Source organism: Carcharhinus amblyrhynchos, chromosome 18 (assembly GCF_965287045.1).
Source record: "Carcharhinus amblyrhynchos chromosome 18, sCarAmb.v2.hapA, whole genome shotgun sequence".
Classification (NCBI taxonomy): domain Eukaryota; kingdom Metazoa; phylum Chordata; class Chondrichthyes; order Carcharhiniformes; family Carcharhinidae; genus Carcharhinus; species Carcharhinus amblyrhynchos.
The window spans coordinates 25,624,885-25,640,036 of NC_137341.1; the positions used below are offsets into that span (position 1 = coordinate 25,624,885).

At 44.1% G+C, this 15,152-nt stretch overlaps 1 protein-coding gene across 1 annotated transcript in view; it reads left to right on the forward strand.

Moving 5' to 3' along the window:
- LOC145354667 (3-phosphoinositide-dependent protein kinase 1-like) overlaps positions 1-14,600 on the forward strand; it is a 95,383-nt gene extending 80,783 nt beyond the window's left edge. Inside the window, exons 10-14 of the mRNA XM_080206100.1 lie at positions 2,534-2,707; positions 3,431-3,648; positions 5,718-5,775; positions 12,980-13,132; positions 14,340-14,600. Coding sequence (XP_080062226.1) covers positions 2,534-2,707; positions 3,431-3,648; positions 5,718-5,775; positions 12,980-13,132; positions 14,340-14,453 — 717 coding nt within the window. The 3' untranslated portion in view covers positions 14,454-14,600. The remainder of the gene's footprint in view (positions 1-2,533; positions 2,708-3,430; positions 3,649-5,717; positions 5,776-12,979; positions 13,133-14,339) is intronic.
- The last annotated feature ends 552 nt before the right edge of the window (positions 14,601-15,152 follow it).

Sequence of the window (15,152 nt, forward strand, 5' to 3'; positions counted from 1 at the left end):
GTACAGTTGCAGCAAGACCTCCCTGCTTTTATATTCTCTCCCCCTCGCTATAAAGGCCAGCACCCCATTCGCCTTCTTGATCACCTGCTGCACCTGCAGACTGGGTTTTTGCGACTCATGCACAAGGACCCCCAGGTCCCTCTGCACCATAGCATGCTGCAGCTTTTCGCCCTTTAAATAGTAATCCCTCCTACTATTATTCCTGCCAAAGTGGATAACCTCACACTTGTTAACATTGTACTCCATCTGCCAGGTCCTCACCACTCGCTTAGCCTATCTAGATCCCTCTGCAGACTTTCCACATCCTCCGCACAATTTGCTTTTCCATTCATCTTTGTGTCATCCCCAAATTTCGACACCCTACACTCAGCCCCCTCGTCCAGATCATCTATATAAATGGTAAATAGTTGAGGCCCCAGCACCGATCCCTGTGGCACTCCACTAGTTACCAACCGCCAACCAGAATAGCACCCATTGATACCAACTCTCTGCCTCCTATTAGACACCCAATCCTCTGTCCACGCTAACACCTTACCCCCAACTCCATGCCCTACAACCTTTTGTGCAGCACCTTATCAAACGCCTTCTGAAAATCGAGAAACACCACATCCACTGGTTCCCCTCTGTCTACCGCACTAGTCACATCCTCATAGAAATCCAATAAATTTGTCAAACACGACTTCCCCTTAATGAATCCGTGCTGCGTCTGCTCTATCAAACAATTCTTCTCTAGGTGCCTCGCTATTTCTTTTTTGATGACGGATTCCAGCATTTTTCCAACAACAGACGTTAAACTAACCAGCCCATAATTCCCTGCCTTTTGTCTGCTACCTTTTTTAAACAGCGGCGTAACATTAGCCGTTTTCCAATCTTCCGGCACTTCCCCAGAATCCAGCGAAGTTTGGTAAATAATCACTAAGGCTTCTACTATCACCTCTGCCATTTCCTTCAGAACCCTGGGATGCATTCCATCCGGTCCTGGGGACTTGTCCACCATCAGTCCCGCTAGTTGATCAAGCACTACCTCTCCAGTGACAGTAATCACATTCAGGCCCTCAACTCCTACCATCCTTCTGGCAAACTATTCGTGTCCTCCTTCGTGAAGACCGAGGCAAAAAACTTATTTATGGCCTCAGCCATTTCCTCATCTCCCACCACTAAATCCCCCCCTGTCATCCTCTAAGGGTCCAACATTCACTCTAGCCAGCTTCCTCCTCTTTATATATTTGTAAAAACTCATACTATCCTTTTTTATATTTAGTGCTAGTTTAGCTTCATAGTCTATCATAGTCTACCTTGTTTCAATAAGATCATCACTTTTTCTTCTACACTGCAGTGCAACCTTTCCTCATAATGGACAAGTTCACATTTTCCCACATCTGCCAGATACTTGCCCGCTCACTTAACCTACCTACATTCCTTTGCAGACTCCTTGGGTGGGATTTTCCATCCACGCTCACCCCAAGACAGGAAAATCCTGCCCAAGGTCAACAAACCTTTGCGTGATCCTGTCCACCCTCTATGATTCCGGGTGGGTGAGAAAATTCTGCCCCTTATGCCCTCTTCACAATTTACACTCGTATCTATCTCTGCATCATCAAATTAAACAGCCATGTTTTCGTATCACAGTCATTGATATAGTTGAGGCTCATATTCCTGTGACACTCCATTAGTTACAACCTGCCAGTCTGAAAATTATCCATTTATCCCTATTCTTTGCTTCCTGTTAGGTAGTGAATCCTCCATCCATGTTACACCCTATACCATGAGCTCTTACTTTGTGTAGTAGCCTTTGAATTGCACCTTATCAAATGCCTTTTGGAAATCCAAGTATACCACATCAACAAGTTTCCCCCTAATTGCTTGTTACATCATCAAAGTATTTCAATAAGTTAGTCAAACACAATTTCTCTTCCCTAAAACCTGTAAATTATGAACCTAATTATTTATGTCTGATCTGTTTATTTTTCTAATATGCTAGCATGCTGTGGCAAAATGAATGTTTGGCAAAGTGCAGACTCTGCTAACTGAAAGCTCATATGCTGTGATTATAGAATTGTTACTTGGTGAGCTGTTGATTATTGGGTCAGGCCATTGTTTCGTGGCTTTTCCCAGTTGCCTGAGGCATTGTCTTGCGTTCAAAACTCAGTCCAGCATGTGAGCATTCTAGTGCAAGCTGTACTTCAGTGCACTACTATGGGACTGCTGTGCATGTTTCAGATGATGTGTTAAGGCCCCACTTCAGGTGGATGTAAAATATTCAGTCGCCCTATTCGAAGAACCGTGGAGTACTCCTGGTATTTTGGCCAACATGCCTCCCCTACCAAAGCAAAGTAACTGGGGTCAAACATCTGATTTGCTGTTTGTAGGGTATGGTTAGTAAATTTATACTATTGAGAATTAAACAGACTTTATTACAGCACCGAATAAGTTCACGGGTGAAGAGAGTAATGGAATGAGCACGAGAGCTTGGAGCTATTTGGGTATTCTTGCTTTTAATACCAATGATACTTTCCTTACCATTATGTTCTAGGTGTCTGAACACACCAAACGCCTAGGCTGTGAAGAGCTGGGAGGTTATGGACTCCTCAAAGCCCATCCATTCTTTGAACCTATTGCCTGGGAGAATCTGCACCTTCAGATCCCCCCGAAACTCACCGCCTATCTCCCAGCAATGTCTGAGGATGACGAGGATTGCTATGGCAATGTGAGTGCTCTCAACCTTGCTCCAAACTGCTTTTACTTTTATCGTTTTGTACTTTAATAATCACCACCTTGTTTTTGACATTCTTGTGCTTGATCTTAAATTGCTCTGGATAGTAACATGGGCCACTGGAATCCACATCTGGGATGTTTAACATGGCATTAGAATGATGCTGTGCTGCCATCTATGTGCACATGGGCATGGATATCAGAATTGGACTGCAAAATCTCTTCCAGCCATAACTCCCAGTACAGCCCTTCTGTTTCTTTACACTGAGATATCCTATAACAAATGAGCCTATTTTCTGTTTATCATATCCATGCTCTTTCTAATTCTTTCACAGAACAGTTTACCTTGCTACTTCCCTACCTTCCAGATCCTCTTATAGATCTTTTGTGGTGTTTTATGGAGGAGGAAGTTGCAGTTTGGCAGAATTTGCTACACTGCAGGTTCTATTCAGCCTCTCAAGACTGTGCCGGAACTGACTCCTCCCAAATAGAGCTCTCTGTCCTACTTCCATTCTCCTGCCTTTTCTTTCTCTCTCCAGTTTTATTTCCCTTCTCTTTGATGCTATTTTTCACATTCCCCCTCCTTCACCCTCAAATATTTCCTCTCATCTTGCTGATTTGCCTTTTTCTTCTCTGTTAAATGTGAAAGCATTTCCGAGATGCAAGTTATTAAGCTGACATTGTTCTTCTCTCTCTCCCTCTTGGTGACTGGCTGCAGTATGATGACCTACTCAGCCAGTTTGGTTGCATGCAGGTGGCTCCTTCCAGCTCGTCACAATCACTGTCTACACCTGAGCCCAGCCCACCCCAGAGGTCAGGCAGTAACATCGAGCAGTACGTTCACGACCTCAACGACAATTCGTTTGAGCTGGATCTTCAGTTTACAGACGAGGATAAACGGCTGCTGCTTGAGAAACAAGCCAACAAAAATCCCTGGTACGCTGCGTCAATGTGTTTTGTTATTTAACATTTCCCTTCATGTTTGGCCATCTCCCAAATACACAGCACCTACAATAGCTCCTTTCCCAGAACTCCAGCTGATAAAATGGTGGAGGAACATGGAGTTCTCCTGGTGCCCTTCTCACCAGCAGAGATTCCACAACTATCCCATCTTCAGTAAGGAAAGAGCCCAGAATGCCAATGCAAAAGACAAGCCTGAAACATTTGCAACCATCTTCAACAAGAGATGCCTAACGAATGATTTATGTTGGTGGCCTCCGGGATCACCTTTTTTTATTCATTCATGGGCTGTGGGCATTGCTGGTTAGGCCAGTATTTATTGCACGTACCTAATTGTCCTTGAGGAGGTGATGGTGAACTTCTTTCTTAAACTGCTGCAGTTTCGGTGGTGTAGATACACCTATAGTGCTGTTAAGGAAGGAATTCCAGGGTTTTGATCCAGTGACAGTGAAAGAATGGTAATATATTTCCAAGTCAGGATGGTGAGTGGCTGGAGGGGAACTTCCAGGTGGTGGTGTTCCCCTGTGTCTGCTGCCCATGTCCTTCTAGATGGTAGTGGTCGTGGGTTTGGAAGGTGCTGTCAAAGGACCCCAAGTTCCTGCAGTACATCTAGTAGTCACTGTGCAGATGGCAGTCTTCAGCCAATTCAAGTCACTCATGATATCAAACAATGGTTGAATTGAATATCTTGGCTACAGCTGTGGGTCCCTGACAACATCCTGGCACTCCAAACTAGGTCCAGGAGGCCAATCATTTCAACCCAGGACATTATCCTGAAGTTGTGTCCTAAGCCTAACTATTGTCAGCTTTTTTGTCAATTAGCTTCCTTCAAACATAAGTTGTAGTGATTTTCACTGTGTGGTGGTCAGTACCATTTGTGATTCTTCAGATAGTGAAGTGATCTGTGTACGTATGCATCGTGAGCTGGACAACATTCAGACTTGCGCTGATAAGTATCATAGTGCCAGGCAATGGCCGTCTACAATAAGTGAGAATCTTAACCATCTTCCCTTGATTCAACAGCATCCATCACTGAATCCCCACCTTTCTAATCCTGGGAATTACCATTGACCAGAAACAGTGGCTTAAAGAACAGATTATTCCAAACCCACATCTGTTGCCATCTAGAAGGACAAGGACAGCAGATAAGTGGGAACACTACCACCTACAAGTTCCTCTCCAACCCACTAACCATCCTAACTTGGAAAAATACCACTGCGAATTCTGTGGCATGTAACTCACTTCTTGACTCCCCAAAGCCTGTCCACCATCTGCAAGGCACAAGTCAGGAATACGGAATTTTCTCTTTATTTGGATGAGTGCAGCTCTAGCGACGCTTAAGCTCAATACCATCCAGGATAAAGCAGCCTGCTTGATTGGTACCCATTCCACCACTTTCAACCTTTACTCCCTCCATCAGCACACCCTGGCAGAAGCATCCACCATATAAAGGATGCACTGCAGCAACTCACTAAGTCATCTTTGACAGCACCCTCAAAACCCAAAGCCTGTACTACCTAGAAGGACAGGCAGCAGATATACGGGAACACCACCTGTAGTTTCCTTCTAAGCCATACACCGTCCTGACTTGGAACTATATTGTTTCTCTGTTAGGCTTGGAACTCCCTTCTTAACAGCACTGTGGGTGTACCTACACCACGCAGACTACAGTGGTTTAAGAATCGTCACCATCTTCTAAAGGCAATTAGGATTGGGCAACAAATGCTAATGGTATTCCATCTATGAAGGAATATTAATAAATAACACTTTCCAGGCGTGGCATAGTGGTTAGCACTGCTGCCTCACAGTGCCAGAGACCTGGGTTCAGTTCTGACCTTGGATAACTGTCTGGAGTTTGCTCGTTCTCCCCATGTCTGTGTGGATTTCCTCCCACATTCCAAAGATGTGCAGGTTAGATGGATTTTCTTTTCCCTTCCCAACACAAGTTTATAAAATTGCTGGAAGGACATTGCTGCTGCTCATCTGTTCTGCAGTTCTTCAATATGTTTGCACAGTGTCAATAATACAAGCATTTTATCTTTCAGGCACCAGTTTGTAGAAAACAATTTAATCCTGAAGATGGGTCCAGTCGATAAAAGGAAGGTATGTTTAATGCTCCATCAATGTGAAAGAGATTCTGCCACCTGTCGTTTCATGCTGTAGCATTTGGGAGTCAAAGCTGTGATCTGGTTGCCTACTCAGGCTCTTGTCCCTGGCATTTTGGTCCAGGGTAGTTCTTCCCTTTTCTAGGTGGGGTCAGAGTAAGAGGGACTGTAATAAATTCTAAAATAGGGTTACTGTGAATCTATGGGGTCTGACAAATAGGTTGATGAGCCGAAGATGCAGATAGGCACGTGGAAATATGATATTGTAATAATGGCAACCCTACCACAAAGAGAAACAGGACTGGGTACTAAATGTTCTGAAATAAAAGGTGTTCATGAATGATAAATAAGGAAAAAGAGGCAGACAGATAACAGTATTTCATTTTTAAATATTATTTCATGGGATTTGAATGCTGCAGTAAGACCAGCATTTTCTGTTTATCTCCAGTCTTTGAAAAGTACTGGTTGCCATCTTGAACTACTCCAGTTTGTCTGGTAATATATTGAGGTGAACATTGAAGTGCCTTAGAGGGGTCAAGGACAGAATGTATTTGGCTGGAGCTTAAGAAGTATCATACTGCTTGATTTATTTAATAGGCTATCAACTAGTAGAAAAGGTGTAGTGAAATAAATTTGCAAATAAATTACAGTGAAGTGCAAGAATTATGGAGTAGTTACAGTAGAATAGTAATAGTGTAAAGGACAGAGGGGCAGGAGTTCCAAGAGTGCACTGAAGCGAATTCTATACTTCCAATCCAACAGGAAAATGCTGGTGCAATGCCAGATATGCAGGCATACATCCCTATGGCTGACCATATCAAACAGCATCTACTCAACTAGATCATGCTTGCAAAATTCAGAACAGAATGTCTAACGTTAGATGTGACTCCACAATTGACAGCACTTGCTGAACCATCCTGAGTGTGTGTTCAGTAAAATACTAACTGACAATTTAAGGTTGTCAGTCAGGCTGGCAATGTAACTCCCTTGTGCTTGTTGGAAGCTGCATATGTTCATACATAGGGACCTGTGTTCAGGCAAAAGGAACCTGTGAAGGCATTGCATCTCTTGCACATTAGACAAAAGCGTGGGGGAGTGGTCGTTCCCTGGTGTCTTTGTCCATGACATTGCCTCCACCAGCTGGGGTTGACTTTCCAGCCAGCCATCACCCTTTGCTTCTATGGAATGTATTTTTGCACCCTTTGAAATTTGACATCCTTATGTCTGCCTTGATAAGTGCAAGATAAAAAACTTTTGACAGCAGGTCACTTTTTGCGGCAGGACTCTAATCCAAAGTCTTGTACAGCATATCAGTAGTAAAAGGATGATTTAAAAAGGAGTGGGATCAATTACAAGTCTGGAAAGGGATTTATGCATGGAGGCAAAGGACATGACTGAGTTAGTAAATCATTTCTTTGCATCTGTCTTTCCTATGTTGTCCAAGTTATAGTGAAAAAGGAGGCTGTTGAGACACTGAACAGGTAAAATATTGATTAGAAAGGAGGTATTGGAGCAGCTGGCTGTAGTTAAAGTTGATAAGTCACCAGAATTAGTTTGGATGCATCCAGGGATACTGAGGGAAATAAGGAAATCGTAACGGCAACAGTCATAATTTTCCAATCCTACTTGGGGTGCTGTCAGAGGACTGGAGAGTTGTATATGTTTAAACCCTTGTTGGAAAAGGGTTTAAAGGTAAGCTCAGCACCTACAGATCAGTCAGTTTAACCTTAGTGGTGGAAAGTTTTTCAGAAACAGTAATTTGGAACAAAATTAACTGTCACTTGGGCACATGTGAGTTAATTAAGGAAAGCCAGAAGGGATTTGTTAAGGAGATCATGCTTACCTAACTTGCTCAAGTTTCATTGAGGTTGTAGAAAGGGTTGTTGAGGATAATGTGGCTGATGTGCTATACATGGTCTCCCAAAAGGCATTTGATGAAGTGCTGTGCAATTGACTTGTGAGCAAAGTTGGAGCTCGTGAAATAAAAAGGAAAGTAGCAGGATTGATATCAAGTTGGCTGAATGTCAAGAAACAATGCAGTAGCGAGTGGTTATTTTTCATGCACTAGGAAAGTTTTATAGTGGGGTTCAGATGAAATGGGTGTCAGGACTCCTGCCCTTTCTGCTATGTATAAATGAACCTAGACTTTAGTCCTTAGCCGTTTTAAAATTTTCAGATGACAAAACTTGAAGTATTGTGAACTGGATCCCAATCTTGGAACTCCCTTCTTAATTTCAATGCCTGTTCCCTACAATGTGAAGCTGCTGGACTGAGGTAAACACAGTAAGAAGTCTCTCAACAGTAGGTTAAAGTCCAACGGGTTTATTTAGTAGCAAAAGCCACTAGTTTTCGGCGCGTTGATCCTTCATCAGGTGAGTAGGATTTCAGTTCACAAACAGGACATATAAAGAGACAAACTCAATTTTGAAAATAATGGTTGGAATGCGAGTCTTAACGGCACAGACAATGTGAGTGGAGAGAGGGTTAAGCATAGGTTAAAGAGATGTGTATTATCTCCAATCAGGACAGTTAGTGAGATTTTGCAAGCCCAGCAAGTTGTGGAGGTTACAGATAGTGTGACATGAAGCCAAGATCCCAGTTGAGGCCGTCCTCATGTGCGGAACTTGGCTATCAGTCTCTGCTCAATAACTCTGTGGTGTCGTGAAGGCTGCCTTGGAGAACACTTACCCAAAGATCAGAGGCTGAATGCCCGTGACTGCTGAAGTGTTCCCCAACAGGAAGAGAACACTCCTGCCTGGTGATTATTGAGCGATGTTTATTCACCCATTGTCATAGCGTCTGCGTGGTCACTCCAATGTACCATGTGTTCTAAATTGTTCTCATCATCTCACGTGAGAACACCATCCACCAGGTACATGGTACATACTCTTGCAACTCGGCCAACGTTGTCTACCTGAATAGCTGCAGGAAAGGATGTCCTGAAGCTTGGTATATCGGGGAGATCGTGCAGACGCTGCAACAATGAATGAATGAACACCACTCGTCTGTCACCAGGCAAGAGTGTTCTCTTCCTTTTGGGGAACACTTCAGCGGTCATGGGCACTCGTCTTCTGATCTCCGGGTAAGTGTTCTTCAAGGTGGCCTTCACGACACACAGCAACGCAGAGTCGCTGAACAGAGACTGATAGCCAAGTTCCGCACGTGAGGACGGCCTCAGTAGAGATCTTGAGTTCGTGTCACACTATCTGTAACCCCCCACAACTTGTCCGGGCTTGCAAAATCTCATTAACTGCCCTATCTGGAGACAATAGACACGATAGCACAGTGGTTAGCACTGCTGCTTCACAGCTCCAGGGACCTGGATTCGATTCTCAGCTTGGGTCATTGTCTGTGTGGAGTTTGCACATTCTCTTCATATCTGTGCGGGTTTCCTCTGGGTGCTCTGGTTTCATCCCACAGTCCAAAGATGTGCAGATTAGGTTGATTGGCTATGCTGAATTGACCATAGATGCATAGGTTAGAGGATTATTGGGTAAAATATATACGGATATGGGGGTAGGGCCTGGGTGGGATTGTGGTTGGTGCAGACTCAATGGGCCAAATGGCCTCTTTCTGTACTTTTTAGGGTTTCTATGATTTCTATGAATACACACCTCTTTAACCAGTGCTTAACCCTCTCCACTGACATTGTCTTTATCTTTAAGATTTGATTACTTGTAAAGACTCGCATTCCAGCCATTATTTTGTAAATTGAGTTTGTCTTTATATGCCCTGTTAGTGAACTGAACTCCCACTCACCTGATGAAGGAGCAGCACTCCGTAAGCTAGTGGCTTTTGCTACCAAATAAACCTGTTGGGCTTTAACCTAGTGTTGTGAGACTTGCTGTGTTCCCTACAACACAGTACTGCAGCGTTTCAAGAAGGCAGCTCACTACCACCTTTTCAAGGGCAATTGGGGACAGGCAATAGATGCTGGCCTAGCCAGTGATGCGCACACCACTTGAATGAATGAAAAAGAACTGTGTGCAGGATAGAATTAAACATCAAAAGGACATAGATAGGATGGTGGAATAGGCAGACATGTGGCAGATGAAATTTAATGCAGACAAGTGTGAAGTGATTCATTTTGATGGGCAGTATAGAATAAAAAGCTAAATTTCTAAAGGGGATGTGGGATCGGAGGGACCTGGAGGCGTATGTGCTCAAGTGGTTGAAGGTTGTAGGACAGAGTAAGTAAGTATTTGATGAAGCATGTGGGGCCCTGGGCTTTACAAGAAAGGGCATGGAGTACACAAGTCAGAACGTTATGATATACCTGTATAAAACACTGGTTCAGAAGAATGTGAAAGCATTGGTGATGATGTAGAGGAGATTCACAAGAATGATTTCAGAGTTGTGGAACTCAGTTATTTAGATTGGAGCAGAGAAAGTTGAGAGGTGATTTGACAGTTATGCAATATCATGAGGGACCTGGACAGAGTTGTTCAGAAGAAACTGTTCCCAGTGGAACAAGAACCAAAGGACACTGATTTAAGGTGATTGGCAAAAGAAGCAAAGGCAACATCGGGAAAAACTGCACAGCAAGCGGCAATGATATGGAAGGTACTTTGAGCATGTGGTAGAAGCAAAATCAATTGTGACTTTCGAAAGAAAATTGGACCATTATCCAAAGAGGAATCGTTTGCAGGGGCGCAGGTAAACACAGGGAAATGAGTGAATTGCTCTTGCAATGAGCCAGTACCAACATGCTGAGCCAAAGAGCTATCTTTGGTGATGTAAGATTCCTTTGATCTAATGAGAAAACTCCACAAATGTAATCTGTTATGTCCCCAGGAGATGAAAAGTTTCATTATTATTACTTTTCTAATGTGGACACTTCCACATCCATACAGCCTGCAAATATTGTCTCATAAGAACATAAGAAATAGGAGCAGGAGTAGGCCATCTAGCCCTTCGAGCCTGCCCCACCATTCAATAAGATCATGGCTGATCTGTCGTGGCTCAGTTCCACATTCCCGCCCTCTCCCCATAACCCTTAATCCCCTCGCTTATCAAAAACCCATAAACCCGCGTCTTAAAAATATTTAGCGAGGCAGCCTCCACCACCTCAGTGGGCAGAGAATTCCAGAGATTCACCACCCTTTGAGTGAAGAAGTTCCTCCTCAACTCCGTTCTAAACCGCCCCCCCCCCCCCTTTATCTTGAGGCTGTGTCCCCTAGTCCTACTGTCCTTTCTGAGCGGGAAGAGTCTCTCCACCTCTATCCTATCCATCCCATTCATCATCTTATATGTCTCAATGAGATCTCCCCTCATTCTTCTAAACTCTAACGAGTACAAGCCTAGTTTATTCAGCCTCTCCTCATAGCTCAACTCCGGTATCAGCCTAGTAAACCTCCTCTGCACTCCCTCCAAGGCCAAAATATCCTTGCGTAAGTACGGCGACCAAAACTGCACACAGTACTCCAGCTGCAGCCTCACCAATGCCCTATACAGCCGCAGCAAGACCTCCCTACTTTTATATTCAATCCCCCTTGCTATGAAGGCCAGCATCCCATTAGCCTTCCTGACCACCTGCTGCACCTGCAGGTTGGGTTTTTGCGACTCATGCACAAGGACCCCGAGGTCCCTCTGCACCGTCGCCTCAGCTTACTAAAGCTGAGTGCGAGGAATGGAAAAGCAGTTGTGGAATCACACTTCATAATCCACTGCCTTCATGCAATTTGTTGACCTTGTCACAAATCAAGGATGTTGCTGGACTGCAGCAAGGCAGTCATACTGCACTACCAGGAATATTTGTTGTATTTGTGTTGGCGCTACTGAAGATGGTTCTAGTCATTCTATAAATCTGAATGGACTTTGCTCGATTCTGCTCTCCTGCCTAGTTCTAAATTCTAAAATGCATGAGATTTACTTCAGGACAGGAGCCGCAAACTAGAATGACTTTCAGATACTCTATTGTCAGAACGCTGCACTCTTAGACTAATGGTCTACTGGCCTTTATGCCAAGAGACCTAAAGTACAAGGGGGTGGACGTTACACTACAGCTATAAAAAATTCAGATTAGATCACACTTGAAGCACGGAGCACAGAACTGAACAATGTCTTAGAATGTATTGACTTTGGAGGGAGTGCAGCATAGATTACTACAATGATACCTGAACTCTAAGGGTTAAGTTACAAAGATTATAAAAATATTGTGCAATGTAGTTTTTAAGATATTAAGGAGATCTGACAGGGTAAGAGAGCTTCTTTATGATAGGGTAGGTGCAGGGAGCATGAGTAGAAATTCTAGGACTAGGGGAAAGAACCAGACCCCTCAGGAATAAAGCTAAGAAGCACTTCTATGTGCAAAAATGGTAAATGTTAGTGATAAAAAGTGCTGGAAATACTCTTGACAGCATTAATGGAGAGAGAAACAAAGTAAATATTTTGAGTCAAATATGACTTCAGAAGTTTGTAATTTCTCAACTAACAGCATTTGATGCTTAGTAGGTTGATTTGAGGTTGATGGATTTCTGATAACTGAAGGTGTTTAGGGATATGGAGCAAAGGTGGGTATTTGGAACTAGGCAGGCGTCAGCCATGATTTAAACTGAATGATGGAACATTTGGGTGAGGCAAAGGCCTCAGGCTTGATGTTAGCCTGAATAATGATATCAAAAGAAGCTGAGGTTAGAATAATCTGTGATGAGTGGAAATGTTGGACTTAGAATAGAAGGGCTGTAAGGGGAAGGAAATGCAATTGGTTAGATACATTGGCCATGTTAAATTCTCCCTCAGTGTACCGGAACAGTTGCCAGAGTGTAGTGATTAGGAGATTTTCACAGTAACTTTGCAGTGTTAATGTAAGCCTACTTGTGACACTAATAAATAACTTTAAACTTAAACTTTCAATACCTCAGTGCTTGGGTAAAGTCTGTCAGAATCTGAAAGGAGAGAGGAATTGACACATCGGCACTGGATCGTAATACTGGGGACCAGAAGAAATAGTGGTGGATATTTGAGATACTGGTTCATTGCTATTCAGGAAAGCTGATAACTGGTGGAACATCAGCAGCTGATTCTGGTGGGGTGGGATTGCCCAAATGAGACGGACGAACTGAGGATGTATCGGGTTTTGTGTCCGTTATTTGCCACAATAATCTTGATATAGCTGTGGCTTTGCCCAGTTCCAGAAGAGCTTTGTGTTGATAAATCATGCTTGTTGCTTTAACTGATGGTGTTTTGTTTTGGTTGTGTAGGGTCTATTTGCACGACGTCGACAGCTACTCCTCACTGAGGGCCCCCACCTCTATTATGTAGATCCTGTCAACAAGATTCTGAAAGGGGAGATTCCCTGGTCACAGGAGCTGCGTCCAGAAGCCAAGAACTTCAAAACCTTTTTTGTTCATACTGTAAGTATTGGATGGACAGTTTGTTTTATGCATGAACCTGGATCCAATAATAAAATATTGTAATTGGTAGATCCACTGCCAACTCTTCAATATTAGATTGTGGCGCAACATCATTCCAATGCAGGGCTTTGACTTGAACAGTGAGGGCCAGTTGTGATATTCGGTCATTTTGGTTGGGCCACATGTAAAACGGGTTAGGGAGGGAACAGTTGAGTGTGGACTGTGGGTAGAGTTGAGAGCAGGAAGCAATGTTTTTTCTTCACCGTTCTGTGACTCTAGAAGCAGCGCTCATGTCTCACTTGTTACCTTTGGCCATGACCTCTGAACCATGGCAAGCAAAGAAAAATCATCTGCCTGTGTGTCATAAGAACGTGGAACCAAATTCTGGCTCTTCCTGCCAGAATTGCCCCATGACGGTCAGCACTGCTGCCTCGGAGGAGAGGGAAGTTGTGAGCCCCTGGCTTAGGCTATCAATTCAGCTTCATAATATAATACGAGAAAATGACCCAGGGAGGTGTAAAGTGAAGAGCCATGTGTGGCTTAAATTTAAGGTGCTTGTTACTGTCCAAGATGTATGCTCATGAGTCTTGAATTCTTAATGAATGTGAACATACTGGGAGTAGAGGGATACAAACAAATGGTCTAGTTGGGCTGATGAGCGGCGCAGGCTTGGAGGGCCGAAGGGCCTGTTCCTGTGCTGTTTTGTTCTTTGTTCTTAAGCTACAGTTATATTAATGCCATCTCAGTTCCTGTAGTCAGACCAAAGTCCAATTGCTAGCGTGGCTAAGGTCCTGGAATGCTTCAACTACAGTGTCGTATAAAACCCAAAAATCAAAGTGGCAGCAGTGATGATATAAAATCAGTTTTGAACTGGTTATAGAGTGCAGATTGGACCCTCCAGGTGACTCCAAAATACAACAGGGTCCTTTTGTGGAATTGCGCAGGGATCAACAACTATCCTGTGCTCCATTATGGTGTTGGTACTATGGAAGTGCTTCAATATAAAGCACTCTGAATCCAACTCTTAGTATCTCACAGTGGGTAAATACAGCTACATTTGAGCAAGAAACATTGATGAGAATATTTTGAGTTCTGTGCCTCCCTTGGAGATGTATGCAAGTAAAGTGAGCCTTTATAATGGGGAGTATCAGTGAGCTGATACAAAGCTATTACAATGTCACTTATTTTGTTGTTTTTTTTTGTGCAGCCTAACCGGACATATTACTTAATGGATCCCAGTGGAAATGCACACAAATGGTGCAAAAAGATCCAGGAAGTGTGGCGACGGCGGTACCAGAGCCAACAGAATGCTGGCACTTAGCAAATTGTAGCTTACATATACAGAAAAGCTTCCTCTCGAGTTGCTGATGCTCCACAGTCAGAGCTGTAGCACTGCAAAGAAAGCCTCCCGAACTCCTCATCCATCTCTCTCTCTCTCTCTCCCCCTCTCTCTCTCTCTTTTCCACCCCCCTCTCTCTCTCCCTTCCCCCCCTCCCCCCTTCCCCCCTCTCTCTTTCCCCCCTCTCTCTCTCTCTCTTTCCCCCCCCTCTCTCTCTCTCTCTTTCCCCTCTCTCTCTCTCTTTCCCCTCTCTCTCTCTCTTTCCCCTCTCTCTCTCTCTCTCTTTCCCCTCTCTCTCTCTCTCTTTCCCCCCTCTCTCTCTCTCTCTTTCCCCCCTCTCTCTCTCTCTTTCCCCCCTCTCTCTCTCTCTTTCCCCCCTCTCTCTCTCTCTTTCCCCCCTCTCTCTCTCTCTCTCTCTTCCCCCTCTCTCTCTCTCTTTCCCCCTCTCTCTCTCTCTCTTTCCCCCTCTCTCTCTCTCTCTCTTTCCCCCTCTCTCTCTCTCTCTTTCCCCCCTCTCTCTCTCTCTCTCTCTTCCCCCCCCCTCTCTCTTTCCCCCTCTCTCTCTCTCTCTCTTCCCCCCTCTCTCTCTCTCTCTCTCTTTCCCCCCTCTCTCTCTCTCTCTCTCTCTTTCCCCCCCCTCTCTCTCTCTCTCTCTCTCTCTTTCCCCTCTCTCTCTCCTCT